Source organism: Papilio xuthus, unplaced genomic scaffold (genome assembly GCF_000836235.2).
Source record: "Papilio xuthus unplaced genomic scaffold, Pxut_1.1 DF826949.1, whole genome shotgun sequence".
Lineage (NCBI taxonomy): Eukaryota > Metazoa > Arthropoda > Insecta > Lepidoptera > Papilionidae > Papilio > Papilio xuthus.
This window is the reverse complement of record NW_013531700.1, coordinates 195,981-214,894: the sequence shown is the minus strand read 5'-3', so window position 1 is coordinate 214,894 and position 18,914 is coordinate 195,981. Positions and strand designations below refer to the sequence as shown.

The window sequence follows — 18,914 nt, the reverse complement described above, 5'->3', positions numbered from 1 at the left end:
AAAGCTCGAATAGCTTGCCGGATATTAAATTACCCGCTTTGAGTTTAGTAAACGCGCAAACGAACAGACAGTTCTATAGTTTGAGAGAGTACGTTTTACGAATGGTAAAACAAATCTGTTAATTTCTTTACAAATTGTTCAAATGTTTACTTTAAGAAATTACCTAAAACTTCAATATTACTTTACCAAAAGAGTAAATAAAATGAAACTATTCTCGCTCGGAGCCAGGAATATGTTAGAAGTCACAGCGGACCGGCATCAATAGGTTCCCCTGAGAAGGGTAACTATTGAAAATAAAGCTTTGTGAGAATATGTTTGGAAAGACTTTTCGTCAATCGAATGGAGTTAATTTACTTCTTACAAGAAAACATCACTCAAATAGGTACTACATTGTAAAGTAACAAGCCGTGATTTGTCAACACATTGTTACTCCTTTCCGCTATCACACGCAATCTTAAGCCGCCAAAAGCTGACACAAATCACAAAACTTTAATACGCTGACTAACCGTGGGTTTCTGAGTACCCAATATCCGAGTTGTGAACGATAATGACAGAGAAAACGATATGTTTTATACAGAGATTTTGGTCTCGAAAACCCACGGTAAATATATATAGTTGCCAAATATAGGTTTTAACAACTAAATCAATGCAAGACTCATAAAATTATAAATTATAATATTGATTTAACTAATACATTAATCGTTTGTTTGAGGAAAAACCCGTTTAAAACATATTGTTATCTCTCCTTTGTCAAAGATAATGAGAGGGATGACGATATGTTTTATACAGAGATTTTGTCAAACATTGTCCAAAAACATTTTGCTATGCTATCTCTATTTTTAACAGAAACTAAATGCAAATAAACTTTACTAAGAAATGTTCAAAGAATATCTTTAAAGCCTGAGGGGAGATGTTACACGGGGAAATGTACATAAAATAAGGGGAAGTTAAGTAAACATAGATCATTCATATTAAGCAACTGATCCTAGCGTAATATTCAATAGCAAAAAGTGAATTGTTACTGTATAAATGTAAGTACTATACCTATATTTTAATATCTTTTTAAGAACTTTTACCTTTCTATAGATAAATGTGAATTGTGACCCCTGTATACGCGCTTATCTTATTAAATACAGAGAGGGTTTTAAATAATAATTACTCAAGTTTTTGTTTACGTTTTTATTTCACATTATTAGTTGGGTTTCCTTTGTTTCTTGCATTTTACATGAGAGAAATTTACTTCTACGTCATGTATCCGGAGCGTGGTAGCTTCAACGCAAACCGCTTCAAGTTCAGTACCGGAATACTGTTCAAAACCGTTACCACAGATGATTGTCATTCCTTCACCTTTAGGCACTTTTACACTGCTCATATTATCTGACAAAAGTCTTAAGTTTATTAAAGAAACTTGTGGACTATCATTATTTATCCCATTGAGTAACGTGCATCCTGTAAAAATTAAATAAATAAAATGATTACCAATACTTATGCGTCCCCTACTCCGTCAACTAAACTACCTAATATAAGAAATGGATAGGAAGGGAAAGAAAACTAAAATTAGGTGCGCAGAGGAAACGCGGAATTGCTTCCACTTCACTTCTGAAAATCTCTGCCTTTAGGACACATAGGAACTCGAGTACAATCCTATATACTTTTAGGTTTTAACTGATTTCAATCATGTTTTCAAATACAACTAACCTGGATCGACGATTTGAAAATCTCGCGTTATTGTACCATATATGTTGCTGACTGTACATCTATAGTTTCCCAGATCATTGAAAGTCATGTAAACACGGTAATCCATATCTGTTACATCTAATTCTTTCCCATTATACAGCCATTTTGCCTGAAATCATTGAATTATATACAGTTTAAGATTACAAAATAACTGAGACAAACTAATCATATAATCTCATATTTTAAATGCGAAATTTTAGATGTATGTTTGTTATTAAGTATTTTTAGAACGGCTTAACCGTTCTTACTGAAATTTGGTATAGATACATAGTCTGGAAGAAAACATAGACTAGATAACTTCACTAAGTCTTTTAATTCCGCGCGGAGGTCACGAGACACAGTAGTAAGTGTCGGGATTAATGCTAAACTCACCGTCGGGTTCGGCTCTCCAGCGGCCAGGCACGAGAAATACGCCTCCTCGTTCAAAACAAACTCTGTTTGTTCGGAGCTTTGCTCGAGGAACTCTGGCGGGAAGCCGACGTTCAGTACAGTGGTGGCGCTAGCGGCGCCTGACAGTGTACTAACGCGGCAAGTGTACATCCCGCTACTATCAATATCAACGTCTTTCAAATGTAGTTCACCGGTAGCTACGATTTCAGCACCCTGAAACATATTTGCTTATAAAAACTAATGTCTTAACAAAACGAAACTATCGGGTATCAAATACATGTTGTTCATTTTAAATAGGACTGATGAGATTCGGTCCTCATTCTTATAGGAGCACATAGGAGTTTATTTAATTAATAACAGCTAAGTACCTTGTACCAAATGAGGCGATCGCTGGTGGTGTGTGGAACGTCACAATCTATGGTAGCAGAGGAGCCCAGCAATAGGTTGACAACATTACGTTTCTCAGTTGGGTCAGGGTAAGCTGTTATGAAACAGTGATTAAGTACAGTCGCCTACGTTCGCGGTACACCATTAACTCTTCTTAATATTAATTTGGTAATGCAGATTAATGTAACTAGTGGCGTACATTAAAAACCTTGTTTTTGTTATTATTAAGAAAGCAATAATAATTGAAAGTAACAATAATGTGTTTAAAAGTTTTTGTGAAGTTTTCCTTTTTATTCTTATAATACACAATAAAAAATGTTAAATAACTTACGTCGAACAACAACTTCGAAGTAATCTGTATCAGTCCCTTTTGAATTTCTAGCTGTGCACACATATCTGCCCTGAGATGTTTCAGTCACGTTGTTAATGACCAGAGTACCATCCTTATTTATATTGTACCACTCGGTTCCTTTTAAAATATATTAAAAAAAACTTGACAAGTGTTTCAAATAGTACGTATTAATAAAGCCAAGAACTATTTAATAAGTCTTCAAAGTTTTTATAACAATATATTGATTGTTACCTGAAGAAATTTCGACTCCATCCTTAGCCCAAGTGATCATGGGCTGAGGGCTGCCAGTGGCAAGGCACGGCAGGTTCATTACCAAGTCGCCGACCACAGCCGTTGTCGTCTTGGGTACTGAAGACTTTTCGATGAATGGCGGACCTGAGGTTTTTATAACCTTTTTATTAGCTATTTTTCCTTATACAGGTTTATTAATTATTCTTCCATAATTCTTACCGTCTACTACGACTTTCACTGTTTTAGTGTCAGATCCAACTTCGTTTACGGCATTACATGTATAAATTCCTGAGTCGTTGAACGAAACCACCATACTGTAAATGTAAATATATACACTTTCCAAAGATTCATCAAAATAATCCAATAATTTTGAAAGTAGTACAACAAATTCTGAGAAACAACTAGAGTGGATGCAACGGTAGAAAAATAGCTCATTTTATCTTACCTCAAAGTATTGCCAGTATAAATTCGAAGCCCAGAAGTTTTGCCAATTTCATGTCCCTTGAAGTACCATCTTACGTCGGGCTTGGGCACTCCGTCCGCATTGCACGTGAGGAAGACGCGTTGACCTTTCGAAGCTTTCCTGATTTGCGTGTTACCTCTTATTGTTGGTGGATCTAAAATTAAAAGTTATGTAGAAATTGGGAAATTACCATTTTGATAATATAGAAACCTTAAATCCGATTTACTTAATGATAAAAAAATTAAATATCATATAAAAGGTATCAGTAAAAGTAATATTATCGATGTTTTGATAAAAAAATAAAGGGCCGCTAAAACTTTTAAATAAAATACTTACATTTTATTATTAACTCCATTTCGTGTTCGTCTCGACCAAACAAATTGCTCGCCTCGCATTTGTATGTTCCTGCTTGGTGTAGATCCGTGCTATTTATTTGAATTACATATGATACGTCATCAAGGAGAACAAATTCCCGAGTCAAAGGACGTTTGTAACTCCATCGGATCTCTGGTCTCGGTATTCCTTCAGTGACACTGACAAAATAAAAATTTATAATTAAATAAAGTTAAACAGTCTTATACCACGGTACTCGAGCTGGTTGCCCGCATTTAACTCATCTTACTTGCACGTAATTGTAGCGCTTTCTTTCCTTGTTACGTTGATTTGCTTTACAGAATTATTGATTTTCGGTGGCACTAAAATTTATGAAATTATGTTAACAGTTTTTATGAAGTTGAACATTGATGATGACAGTAATACTAAAATTTAAAAAATATACATTTTTCAAAAACCCATGATGAAATATTGTAAACTATGGACATGCTTCTTTTTTATAAGAATGGCAAAAGATCAGCGGGACACTTAATGAAAAGAGGTCGCTCTTGGACATCCACAACACCGAAGGAACAGTTGCCGGTCTTTGACGAAGCTCTTAACCTAAGACTAGGACCCTAAGTAGCAGTTAAGAAATATGGCTAAGGACAGGCCATTTGACTTTTTACAAGAATAATAATAAATATGCCAGTTTCAGAAAATCAAACGATTGTATACCTTTACTGTTAACACCAACACTGACTTTAGTTGTATCGTCGCCGTAGTCGTTGAAGGCGCGGCATTGATATGAAGTATTGCTCTTTACTTGCTCCAAGTCTAAAATGCTTATGTAACCATATGGCAGATCTTCTTCCACGATCTAACGATAATAAATATATAAGTTGATCACAAAGTATTACATTACCAACAGTGTTTTTAATTTAGACCATTACTGCTAAGTACAGTCGCTTACATTCGCGGTGGTGCAGTTGTCAAAAAAATGACTTGCACCTCGCAGATAAATTAAATTTTATTATGTTGTAAGTAATAGTTAGAGTTGTAGAGGTTTTAATCAAATTAAAATATATTACTCCAAATGTTTGTGATAAAAAAATTAATTTAGGAAAAATGTTAACGCTCCATAACAAGAATTTTATAAAAGTTATCACCATTTCCGAAACTGTCAATCCAGATATTTCTTCAATCCACGTAAGTTTTGGTTTAGGATAGGCATTTATTTTACATTGCAGCTGCACTGAGTCGCCATAAGCCACTGCTATTGACGAATCTCCAACCAAAGTAACGGTGGGCCGTCGGTTCTCCGGTTTATCATCTAAAAATGTTTAAATATAGTATTAAGCACCACATCTCTGAATATATATTAAGTAAAATAAGCTGTTGGTTTGTAAATTTAAAACTTTAATTAAATATTATACTTGCCCGTGGTTAATGTTTGTGGTTCAACAGGGGTCGCAGATAATCTTCGAATATATTCATTCGTCTTTGTATTGTGTCCTTTCACCTGTAATATAAAATTAGTTTACATTACGTTGCAATTAAATTACTGAATTATGAAACCTTTAATAAGTGTGTCCTGATTACCCACCGCTACTCTGAACATGGTTGTTGGAGGCATTTGTTTTTCAGCCACGTAGAAATTCGTAGTGAGTTCTTTTAACGGCCATACAGAAATAACATTATCATTCATATCTAATAATTCTACTTCATCTAGTTTGAAATCCTTGGCTTTACTTGATAATTCTATTGCTAAGTGTGATGGTTTACCTGAAAATTGTAGGTTTCATTAATGTAGGCTTACTAAAAGCTCTGAATGTATGATCAAATATTAGAAAGGATCTTCACGATAACATCTTGTTGTTGAGCCACAAGTTACTCTTGCGGTACATCCTTGGCACTTTCCTTTTCCTTCTTAGAGGACAATAATACTTTTTTTTACTTAATATTGCAGTGTTTTAATTACCTAGAATGGGTCTGGTTATTGTTGTATTTATTGATCTCGGTTTGAATTCCGAGAAACCATGTTGGAAGTTAACATTGGTGACTCCGGTTATAACAACGCTCGTGTCAGTCTCACTGCCCACATTGGCTGTATGATTACCTGACTCAAGACCATCAACTCCCACGACCTGCGAAAAGTTATAGATACATAAAAAGGTATAAATATTATATCAGTCCTAATTTTATAAGTTGATATGACACGATCTATAACTTTGGATCTATGAAAATCACGTTTATCTTTCGTTATTGATAATAAAAATGCTAATGTCTGGATCAGGCAATGTCAATTTCATTTACAGAATGCTTATAGAAGCTTGGAACAAGGATTCTCCCATCGCTACAGTGATCAATCCCACGCCACGCGAGCCGCATTGACCTTCCCTAGATTATTATTTGTAAGGTTCATTATGTGGAGCAGTACTTGCCCGTTATTTGGAGCTTTTTACCCAATGCAAGGCAATATAAAGCTAACCTACCAGAGTTTTATCATTTTTGAATATGTCAGTTGTATTAGCTTCATTTCCGTCTGGTTTCGTTATTTTTAATTTTGGCCTCAAACCCGTCACGGAAAACTGTACGTCACCAAGTTCTTTGTCACCTGAAATCTAAACATTTAAGCTTACTAAAATTATACACTGCATAATTTACTGAAAATATACGTAACAATATATTGACAAACTTCCAATAACAAACGTAAAATTTAAGCTAAATAGAATGTAATGAATATAAATAGGACAAACTTACAGTGATGTTGTTATTGTAGCCTGGTGGTAATTCCGCTCTACCTATAACGGCTCGTCTTTTGTCCAGAGATCGCCCTACGAAATCTAGTACCTGAATGATTGAAATGTAACGCTTTAAGCCACATCCATCATTCAAATCTCATTATTAATTACTATGCGTCTTTTAGTGGTTTTTAATGTAATTGCTCTTAATATCACTAAAATATTTATAATAAAATATTTAATAAAACAGAAACATAAAACAGGTTTTGGTCGATAGATTTATAAAGACGCGCACGCATACAACGCTGCTAGATTCGATACAAATTCTAATATAAGAATGTAATGTACTTTATATTAAGGTACTTGTCACTTCTTTATTATATATTTAGACATATATATATATATATATATATAATAACGAAGTGACAAGTACCTTAATTTATTTAATTAATTAATGATAATTTATTTAACAATTACTTAGCCTTTATACTAATCATTGATGCTAAAGGTGTTACCTGTCCAACTTCGCCCCTTGCAACATGAAGTATTTGCCCCGAAGTGGCAGCAGCCAGGTCTTTATACACTTTGTAATTAGGATCATTTTCATAAAAAGCCCCGCACGTAGGAGGTGTTAAGATGAACGAAATCTGGCAAAAAATAATAATACACTTTTAAAACATGTTATTTTATAGAACTTTTAGATTCCAGTACTGTTCCCTAAACTAACAAAAAATGATAGGCGGCGGTTATGAAATTCGTGACGAGCGGGGTGACGCGAGGTGTGGCGGGGGACGATGTAATAAAAGTATAGCACAATATAGCACGCAGAAGAAATAAGCGGGAGCAAAGTAGTTATTTCTTTTTTTCATTATCCTGCTCCACCGTCACTCCGCCGCTTTCGTCGCTAATTTCGTACATGCGGTTTTATTCTTACCATCTTCAATTATTCGTTAATCGCGATTTCGCAAAAATACTCCGAAGAGAAAATTAGAAACAACTGACCTGTGTCCCTTGCTTCTGTGCCAATTTCTTAATCTTTGGACCATCAGCGTAGTCTTTGGCCGCAGCGTCAGTGAACACGTAGATATAGGAACCTGGCAGCGTGTGCGCCAGAGCCTCGGCCAGGCCATGCATCGACATCTCTGGGCATTCTAAATTATCAGGGCCGCTGTGCACCACGATTGCATCTAGCGCCTTCTTGAATACGCTTTCACTATTGGTTACCAGAGCAGGCTGAAAACCTACAACCGAATATAGAGATAGATGAAAAAAGATCTTATCTGGAAAAGGCCTACACCTAAAATCGCAACAATCATTGATTCACTGTCGTCCTCAGCTATGACACTACTACTTTATAATATATAACAACATTCATAAAGATTTTTACCGTTTAAAGTGAATGCTGCTTATAGACATCCAAATTCACATATGCGTTGCCTACCTTTAAGTTACAGAGAACCAGATTCACAAAAAGAGACTATTTCCCCTAACTATACTTTCCCTCCCCTATATCCAATTCCCCTTTTCATCCTTTCCTACGGCACGCACACTAATCAGACAAAACGAGAAATGACTTCCACTTCACGGCTGTCTTTTGTGTGGTTGAGGTATTGCACCGGTCGAGCCAGCCCGTTAGTGAATAAACTCTACCACTGTTTACTTGCAAATAGCACTTGTTCATGATAATCGCACTGCGAATATTATGTTACTTGCAAAGATTGATATTTCACTCAGAAACATGACCTTATGCCGCATTTCACCTGATATCGTTTCATATCGCATTGTTGACAATAATGCATATCAACTTGTGTCGACCAAAGATCGTGACCTGTTTGTGGGTTTTTTGTTTGATACATATATTTTAGGAAGAGATAGCTGATGCGGATACAAATTATTACATATTTCGCATTTATTCATTTTATTTTATGGCATCTTAATATTTTTATCTTATCATTTTTTTATTTGCAATGACAAAATTACAGTAAATATATATAAATATATATTCCTATAAAATAACCATGATTGTACAGTCACGTACGTTGTCGGTATACAACCTGTAACGACAATGACAATGATTACAACTAATACTTATACGCCTTTTTTATAAGAGAAGTGGGCAAACGAGCAGCGGGAACACCGAGGTGTTCATCGACGCCCATGTACATCAGAAATACCAGAAGAACCGCAGATGCCTTGAAATATTAATGTGCCTTGATGTGTTTAGGTAACAGTCGCATCGTTATTTCGGCAATCCGGGTGGCCGTTTCCTCGTTTACTAACTTATATTATAAAAAAAAAACGGTGTACCACCAAAATTATGTCCTTGAAAAACAATACCCTCTAGTTAATCGTGCAGAGAGTTAATTTCCCCCTGTACACTTGCTCTTAGCAGCTGATTACTGTTACATTGAAATATAAATTAATTTAATTTTAACTCACCAGGATCGTTAAATGTTACCAAAATAAAATTTTCAATGTGCGACTCTGCGGATGTCCGGACTGTGTCGAAAATGAGTTTAGTTTTACTTTTGACTTCTTCGATATCTCTCGACATGGAGTATGTGTCGTCTATGACGAAGGCAAATCTGCTCTTCTGATCCGCTGACTGGCCGCGTACAATAACATTATTGACACTAAATATAAGCAAAATATACGTTTTTATAAACATTTTCCACGATCGATTGTGTACGAGGTCGACAGTACACTGAGTTATATTTAAGATGTACAATTTTACAAAGATTTCTTATCAACAACGTCTGCAAATATCTGGGTGCGCGGCAGTGCAACCGGCACGCCGAGGCGAGCTCACCCAATGAAAAAAAAATTAAAATTAAATATTATTCATAAAGATTAAACCATTTGAACTTGACCTCTAGAATCGATTAGGTTCTCCGTGTGATCTCACAATTTTTAATAAAGTTGGCAGCTTTTTATACTATTCAGTTTTATGAGATAGTAAAGTTATAAGAAAATATATTTATAACGGTGAAGTGAAAGAATTACATGAATATTTAATCAAATTGACGAAACATTATTCATCATATATCGTTCGATAAGAAAGTAAGAAAAAATCTCCTGATTGTATAAAAGCTTCATGATTATCGCAGAAACTATTTTTATTAAATTCAAATAAAAGGTCATGGCGTTTAAACACATATTACAAGAAAAAACCCTTACATTTAAATACTACAAAACCTTTTTTAAACTTTTCAAATAAAATGTTTTTCATATAGGTTCATTGTTAATAGTGTTCGGGAAACATTAAATAAAGACAAAATAATCACTTTAACTGCAACATGGTATCATTTAATAATAAATTGACATACGATATAACTTATTTTTCCAGAATAGAATCTTATCGATATTGTGACTACGCAGGGATATCTAATTCACAACTGTCGCAGCAACAAACATCATGTAGAACCACTGGAAACTTATATAATAGTTTATACAAGATATAAACAAATGTGTTGCCAACAATATACTTAACCACTTTTGTCATAACGAACTTAAGCTCTTGTTACGTCTGAAAACAAACAATCTTAAAGTTACAAATGCACATTTCGATCAGAATTTTATCTTTATTTTTTTTTAACTAACTTATAGTAATAAACTAATCTGTGAATAAAATGTTATACAATTTTAAGACAAAAGACCAAATATTTACGACACACTAAGCATACAACACTATAGACTACAGCCGTTGTATTAAAAACAAAATTTATGCGAAGGTAAGGTAGGCAGGCGCATTAAACCACGCGTGGTTACGCGTCCAATCACTCCCCTTATTTGCATGTCTATTGGAAACTGAAAACGAGACATTGTAACTTGAATACATAATACACTATGTAACAATCTATCTTACATCATGTAATCATCACATTAACATATAAACTTATGTAGAAAACCATTATAGGTATTATTCCTGGAATTATACTACTTGACGGCCACTCCACCGGTCAAGCAGACGTAACAGATAAGAGACAAAATCAAGTATTGCTGATGAGGCGCAACTGCACGCAAATAGTGAGGCTCGATCTTGCAAAGAGATGTCTACTTTATATGTAGCGTAAATGTAGAGGAGGATACCTAGTCTCCTAGATCTATTGTTACAAAGGACGTCTGTCCACTGCAATAACTTTTGGACACACCGTGTAAAGGCGCATCCTCCTTTTACACTTCCGACTCTTTCTCCGAATTAGTCGTATAATATATAACCCTTCCAATTCTGATTGGCGGTTCGGAGTATGTCATGTTTGTTAATTTATACTCTTCTTAATTTATTTACTACTATAATTACTTATTATTACTAACTAAATGTTTGTGAGTTTCTTATACGATGATCCCACACAACAGCAATACCCATAAAATTTACTTTCATTTAAATCTATCTTATATATAACGCTGTAGAAGCTGCCTAAAAAATTAATTGTAACCACTTGTTTTTATTGTGTTGTATTCTTTGATACGACGGCAGCTACTGACAGGAAGATTTGCATTTTATTAAACTCATTTTCTTTCTAAACGATATCCTTAAAGGCATTAAGTCTAAGTAGTACTTTCAAACTATTTCAGCGAGATTGCCGCTCTCAATAGCTTCTTTGAAGATCCTATTAAACGAGTTCTTAATCTCTAAATATTCGTCTTATTCAAAATACAATATAAATTAAATAATCAAAAAATGTGAATTGTAATTTAATTACAAAAATCACATTACAGAAAAAGTCCCTTAATATACATTGACTTTTGCATTTTTATACTGTTTATGTTATGTTGTTGTTTACTTTTTCTTAAAACTTTATATTTACATATTAAAAAGAACTTTAAATTGAGCGAGCGAGCGTATTAATGACAGAATAAGTTTGGTCAGCGCCGCTCTTGTGACAAAGTCCATGTGACGGCTTAAATTTATTACCAGGCTTGCATAACACCCACTATTTTTATGTTAGGAAAAGCATCAATATAGCTTAGATGGTTTAAAAATATATCGTTGCTCGATAACGCCTATCGAAATTAAATGTATAAGGTTGAAACTTAGAAACATCAAAACTCGAGTCTGAAATTTCATCGAATTAAATAATTTCCCTTTGCTATGATTTTGCGGCTTAAAAAATAATTAAAAAAAAATATTCACTTCTTATATTTGAGTATGTAATAGTGTGGATATTTATCAATATCATATAATAATCAGAACTTTTAAAGCCGTGATTGAAATAAATGATTTTGCAACGTGACGTTTGAAAGGCGAAGAAAAGTAATAAGCTACAATCTTTTACCTAACTTTTTATTTAAAACCTTAAGAAATTGTTGAAAGAAACTTTTATACGATATTTCTATTCAATTCCTTACTCAAAGGAAATCTGATTGACACATGAAACACATCAAACATTTTTGATTTGATAAATTAGTTAGCATTCAAAAATAAACTTTTGTAATAAAAGATTGCAGACGAGATGTAACGGAGAAAGTAAAATGAGCACGAGGAGGGAATAAGAGGGTTCAACAGTGGGGTAGATCTAGGAAGAGAAGGATAGATCGCAGGAAAGGTGACATTGAAGAAGAGAGGGACGACTAAAATGACGGGAGATAGAGAGATGGGGAAGACAAAAATCTGGTGCGTTCTTACATAGAATGGTAGGGAGAAAATAACAATGAAAAAGAAGCAAACGAACTTTCAAACAATTGAAACAAATGAAGATAAATATTTCTAATTTTATCATGGCTTATTGTTAACTCTAAAAATGTGTTGTAGCAATTGATCCGTCAGATGGCGTTTTGTTCATTAGTGAAATGAAACGCTCGCATCGCCACCTACAGAATTAAGATATTAATTTTCCTAACTCAAGTTCAATAACACTTTTACTTTTAAATACTTATGATTAATTAAATCATTCAGTTATTATTTTCTGTAATTTACTGTGTGCCAATTATTAAGCAGCTATAAAATGTCCGTGTATTCCGCGGTCATCCTCAAACCTCTTGCCGTCTTAACTCGGGTATTATAAACAACTGAGAAGGGTTCCCAAAACACATCCAGCCATCCCTTGCGACACAACGTCCTCTTTGTTACTATGCAAATACTCGTATTAAATTCATTTTAAACGTGTCCTTTTACGTGATTAAAATCACAATTGTTTTTCGTAATTCTTGTAAAATAAATCTAGGTAATTACTAAGTTACAAATAAATCTAATAAGTCACTCACAGTGAACAGTGTGATTTTATAAATTATCAGACATTTCTTTACTATTTCATGTGTCTATGCTTTGTCTAAATTTGATAAAATTGACGACGACAGAACTATGTTACAACAAGTGCAAGAAGCGATACTTGCATTATCTTGAGTCAGATTTCCCCTGAGTGCTGTTGCGGGAGGTCTCCAGAGTTGAAAAATGCTAACAGGAGGTTCGATACATATTTAAATTTACTGTCCTAGTTGCGACTGAATACAATTAAAAACCATAATATCTGGCGATAGACGCTAATCACTGAACAACACATATAAAATTTGTAAATATACGCCTTGATTTTTTACGATATTTCGTTGTAATACATATACTGTCTGACAAGAAGAATAGAATGAAATAATAATATAGAAATTGAAACATATAAAATGAGTATATCAAATACTTCCAAATACCACGATGCCTGCAATTCCTATAGACACAAATAGATGTGTCGCGGTCACCCGGCGCGCGTGTACACTGTACACAGCCGCCACTAAACTGCATTACATTATTGCCATTTTAAGGTTTGCACACACATATTTTACAAAATATACAGCTACGGAATAATGTGCATTATGCACTTTACGCGTTTGCTGTGTGCACTCATCCTTATAGCCTAGAAAGTGAATAAAGTAGAATAAAATTCTACCTGTCTTTCTCCTATGCCCTTTTCATAACATCTGCCGTGTCATTAAAAATGAGGTAAATAACTAAACCAAAAACCTCAATTAAGTTTTTGACGTAAACAATTGTTATAAAATATCTGTACAACATATTTGATGTTGATTTTATACAAAGTCAGTTTAAATAAAGTTTGTTAAAGCTTGATTTAAATAAGTTTTGGCGCCACAAAATAGCTTTCTTTAGGAACTTTCTTAATATCGTAAGTAGATACGACACCGCGCTGCGCCACTCACAAAGTTTAACATTTTATTGACGTTGTTTTGTCCTTATTTGTATTCTGAACATAATGAAAAGAGAATAACTATACTATACATACAATATCACTTTATTTTTAAAAATAAAATAACCAAAACACCAACAAATTAATGCATAAAAATTTATTTTTTTATGCTGTAAAGAAAACAAGAATATGTAGCTTTTGCCCACTTTTTTAGAATTATTCATAAATCGCTTCATATATGCTTTTCTAGCTAACTTTGTGACGTCATAATTCCCAAGCTGAAACTGATTTTGCTAATGTAGCCTACAGCTGAGTTTGATATTTAGATAGCTGTTGTACTAAGTAGATACGCTGTTTCTCTCATACTTATAAATTCCACTGAACATTCTGTACTTTATAACATAAATTTGAACAGAATATTTCAAAGTTATATCTTGAAGAACGTTTGCAAGAAATACTAAAAAAAAAACTAAAATGTTCACATGAAAATTCTTTTAAATAGATACAGTTCAATGAACTAGAATATATTCTATCAGCAATGCTCACAGGGGCTTAGGAATGTGGCTCGAATGGAATTCCGAGATCTCTCTCCGACATACGTAGAAATTTGTTGAAATATTAAATAACATAAGTTGCCATTAGTAACCATACACTATTCCGATATTTACATTATTAAATGATTCCTAGTAACGATTTAATTTACGTCGAAAACGAGAATTCTCTATATAAGTTGTCGATTATTTGATTACGTTAGTTTACCGGACTAATAAAGGTTTTTTAATCAACAATTAACTATCTAGAAAAAATCTTAATGAAAACCTAATAATTTTGAATTCATTTTACTAAATTTTGAAATAATTTTAAGTTCTTTCTTCTTTTAATTGTGCTCTCTTGTTAAATCTAATTTGATTACAAAGTTATTACTCTTCATAAAATTCGACACTAATTTTGTTGAAATTGCCTACGATGAGAGAGACGAGGAGAGGCTGTAACAACTTATATTTGAGATAACAGCGTCTACGACAATTGTACAAGATCATTGTACTCTGAGAGACTGTACAGACATATTAATTATATACAATTAATTTTGATGGAATGTTCATTGTAAGGACATTAATTATCTTTGACATGTCATCGGTTATGTTACAGCGAGCGGCTTCGTTACTTCATTCTATTTCAAACACTATTAGCTTCTTTTACTTTTGGAGTAAAATCATAATAATGATTTGTTAAATTAATATACTGAAGTACATAATTACAGTATTTTAACTTTTAAAGATTGAAAAACTGGATAAAATGTGTGCATTATTAACTTTTGTTCACTTTGAAAATCTCCAACGACAACTGGATCTTAAAGTAATTCATTATTAACTAAATAATCCTTAAGATAAAGTCATATTTCATAAAAAAAACTACAGTAACTAAGTTTATATTCCTAAATTGTCATTAAAATCAAATAATTAAGGAGCAATTGTAATTATATAATATTCAAAAAAAGAAACACAAAAAGGAGAGACACGGATTCTTTCTTAAGCAACAACTTGATCTATTTCATGTGCTAACTTATGTCGCGAGATTAGTGATCATTCACATACAAATGTGAGAGAATTTATGACATAACTTTTGTATTCACATCTTTGAGCGAGTTCTGTTCGCTTGAGAACTTCACATTTTGACAATCGCTAAACTCAAAGGAACTCATTTTCATTTCCTTTCTATCTGCAATATCAAATGTACTATAACTTTCTTTTTGATCACTTTACCCGACTGCCGGAAGGGTAATGAATTTCCCGGCTATTTAAGCATGTTTTAAGGTGGTCCCGTTTGGATCTTTAGGACTGTGATTTTGAGAAGGAAGATGTCATTTGTACGAGTCGAGTAAATTCATTTTTATATAAAAACCAATTTATTTACATCCTAAATAACTTTGGTACATAATAAAATACATACGTATGTTGTAAATTCACTTTGCATATAATAAACTATAGCGGGCTACTATAAAGACGGCAGTGTTACACGTTACACAGGCTGTTCTATTATCCCGCAGCGTGTCATGCGGAACAGTGAACATGCTGTGTACGCCTCTACATATATAGACTATCCTAGACACATTGTTATAATACCTAACAGTTACTAAGTTACAAACTGTATTGTTCGAATATGCCAATTCTCATTACATACAAAATATAGATATTTGTCTTTACTTCGTTATTAATTGTAACATTTGATTAAATTTTGTATTTATCTTTTGTTGTACAAAATTCTTGTATTAATGGAAAGTAGTATTTAACTTGGCATTTTCTTAAGCGTTCAAGTAGATTTATATTCTCTAGAGCGCTATTTGCATATAATAATTAATAGTTAACCTAGTTAATCTATAGTTGTTTTGTAAAATGTATCTATAGTAGTTCTTAACATAGTAATCGTTGTACAAAGGTAACCATCCACGTCCATTGTAGGACAGATTTGCAATATAGTTGTAACGTGTTTTTACTTATAAAAATAAGACTACAAGAGAAACTTGAGAATACACTTTTCTGTTTTTCACTATTATCAGCTACAATTCTTAATAAAATTTAGTTTTTCTGCGAAGGAACTTGCTCTTAATCTTGCCAGGTGCTAAAAATATAAGGTAACCACATTGCATTTATTTGTATATCAGTTTTACAAGACTATAGTTACCATGTGTTTCTACACTCAACAGAAATATGTTGTATAAAAATATTAAACAATGGCATTTGCAAATAATTGTTCACTCTTTGGAAAATTGTAAATGCATCAGTCCTCATAATATTAAGTGGATTACAGTCGCTAGTGGAAAAGTTTGTCAAAAACAGTAGTTCCCAGTGTAGTACGAACATTCCGCACGAAATAAACTGTGCTCAGGGAATTACACGCGCTTGTGCTAGCTTCACACAAAGGTAAAACTGTTGTACAGTGTGGTAGTGCGATTATTTGAACGCTTAACGCCGAGGTAGAGCCCATAGACATTGTAACATTTTGAGACAACGCTAGTAGAATCGTATTCGTGTTACATTATTTGTTTTTTACTAATCGAATTAAATTTTGTCTTCCAAGAGCCGTAGTATTATGACAGTTGACATTTACTTACATTACTGCCCAGTCTACTGTTCTTCCCTCGTGTGAAACTAGCATAATGTTCGGTGCACAGCGTTTACTTTTTATTTGATTAACGACAAGCTCTCAAAGATAAATAGCAATATTATTATAATGAATTGTCTGTGCCGTTGTCCCACGTCGCACTGCTGATGAGAACACATCATATGTAATGTTCTTGCTGAATTTGTGGTTTTATTTAATATATACATTTAAATGTGTGTTTTCTTTAAGGAGCTTTTCTTATATTTTAAGGTTATTTCTGTTCCTTACCTTCCCGATTACTTCGTTTTTTCTGGTATTTTTAATTAATAAAACCGATTACCAATGTCAAAACTGCTAATGATTTATGTATTATGTATTTAACCCAACCCGTTTTTATTTTTATATACAACATTTTGAATTCCATGATACATCTGCCAATCATATACGAGTATATAATAGCATTGTGGCCACCGCAGACGGATAGCTTCAAGAAATAATTAATAGGATGCACGCCGTTTGTTTGAACGTGTTCGTGTATTTTAGCCCTTATCCTGAGTGTTAATTAATAGTATAACAATTTTATATACCCGAGTAATTGTCATAAAAATGACAAAGGATAATTTATGAAGGCTCTTCGTGCACTGGTCGCCGGAGAGTTGACACCGACCGCTGTCATCTGTCTTGCTCGCACAATTAATGGAGTTCGTTGCTTGCCAATTTACATGCGACATATTGTAATTTAGGTATATAATATGTACTATAACTAAAGCACTAGCTAAAAGACAGCGCAGTTGTTTCAAGATTTACATTTTAGGAACATAATAACAATTATTAAAGGTCCTCGGGACACTTGTATACGTTGATCAGAGTCTATCCTTTTTATAACCTCTTCATAAAAAGTTCATCATCGCCTAAATATTGGAATGAAAAGGTTATTTATTCTACCCGGACCATATTAAAGATTTCATATTTTCCTAGAGAATATTGTAATTTTTGTTGAAATTGTGAAATTGTATAGCTTAAAACTATTTTATCGAAAAACCGTCGTCTTCATTGTTTCCGCGTAATTGTAACTCGGCTCTAAACTGTTAAGTGTTAAAACTTTATAAACAATTATTTTTACAGATAATAAATCGTGTCAAGCCAACGACCATGTCAGAAAGATAGTTTGTTAAAAATTATAGAACCTTGACCTTGACATCACATGATAATTCTCAGTCGTGACATCTTCATTAATTAAGACATGTGTTTCAACAATAAAGAACATTAATTAAGACTGAATAAAATTAATCAAGTGTACGTAATATAAAGCAATTGATTAATTACGACAGGAATTATTTAATCGTAAGTATAATAAATTAATTGATGCTTTTGTAACAAAGATGTTAATTAACTTAACCGTTAACAAATATGTGACGTCAATAGCATTGACGTGAGACGATGTCTTGAATTCGACGTGAATGATATATGTACTGAAACCCCTAATATAATATTAAGCTATCTGTCGCACTAGACTCCGTCCGCGTTAGAAAAAATTTAATTAGTAGCTTATGTGTTCCAAACTAAGTTCTACGTCTTTGTCTAATTTCAGGGAGATCAATGCAGCAGTTTTGAAGATATGTTCTAACAAACATCCATCCATCCCGGCATATAAACATTCGTATTCATAATATTAGTAAGATAAATGAATTAATTATAATTAAAGTAACTACTACTTAGATTACTTAGTATGTAAAAATGTAGTATATGTTTTACAATTATTTGTTCTTATTAATTTAAATATGGAAATAAAAAATTATGTTATTAATTATTTATTTAATAAAATAATACATTAATATATAAATTATTTAATGACAGTGCACATATATTATAAATAGAAACGATTATTAACTTTGTTACAATTATTATTTCAATAATTTAAAAAGTATTAAATATTAATTTCAATTATTTACTATTTACAATAAATAGTTATATTTAGGTAAAATATATTTCAATATGACTGAACAAATAAATACTGGATCCAACTATATATAACTATATATATACTGCTCAAACACATTCTCCGG

General features: G+C 33.0%; 1 protein-coding gene across 1 annotated transcript; it reads right to left on the bottom strand.

Moving 5' to 3' along the window:
- Positions 1 to 1,164: 1,164 nt before the first annotated feature.
- On the bottom strand, positions 1,165 to 9,422 carry LOC106120794 (hemicentin-1). The gene is made up of 20 exons (XM_013316225.1): positions 9,056 to 9,422; positions 7,619 to 7,857; positions 7,132 to 7,263; positions 6,636 to 6,725; positions 6,368 to 6,496; positions 5,854 to 6,019; positions 5,479 to 5,657; positions 5,313 to 5,394; positions 5,042 to 5,205; positions 4,611 to 4,752; positions 4,183 to 4,255; positions 3,897 to 4,093; positions 3,543 to 3,714; positions 3,317 to 3,411; positions 3,098 to 3,241; positions 2,846 to 2,983; positions 2,496 to 2,608; positions 2,110 to 2,340; positions 1,699 to 1,846; positions 1,165 to 1,449 (listed from the first exon to the last, which is right to left on the bottom strand). Exons 1-20 carry the CDS (start codon positions 9,282 to 9,284, stop codon positions 1,193 to 1,195), a joined length of 3,120 nt encoding a protein of 1,039 aa, XP_013171679.1. The 5' UTR covers positions 9,285 to 9,422; the 3' UTR covers positions 1,165 to 1,192.
- Between the last annotated feature and the right edge of the window lie 9,492 nt (positions 9,423 to 18,914).

What these genes read in the sequence shown, in the direction of transcription:
- LOC106120794 (XM_013316225.1), bottom strand. Translation starts at nt 9,284, where the DNA reads ATGTTTATAAAAACGTATATTTTGCTTATATTTAGTGTCAATAATGTT. An exon ending in CAACCATGTTCAGAGTAGCG is followed by an intron (nt 5,395 to 5,478) that starts GTGGGTAATCAG and finishes TTTATATTACAG; the next exon opens with GTGAAAGGACACAATACAAA. An exon ending in TTTTCAAATCGTCGATCCAG is followed by an intron (nt 1,450 to 1,698) that starts GTTAGTTGTATT and finishes TAATTTTTACAG; the next exon opens with GATGCACGTTACTCAATGGG.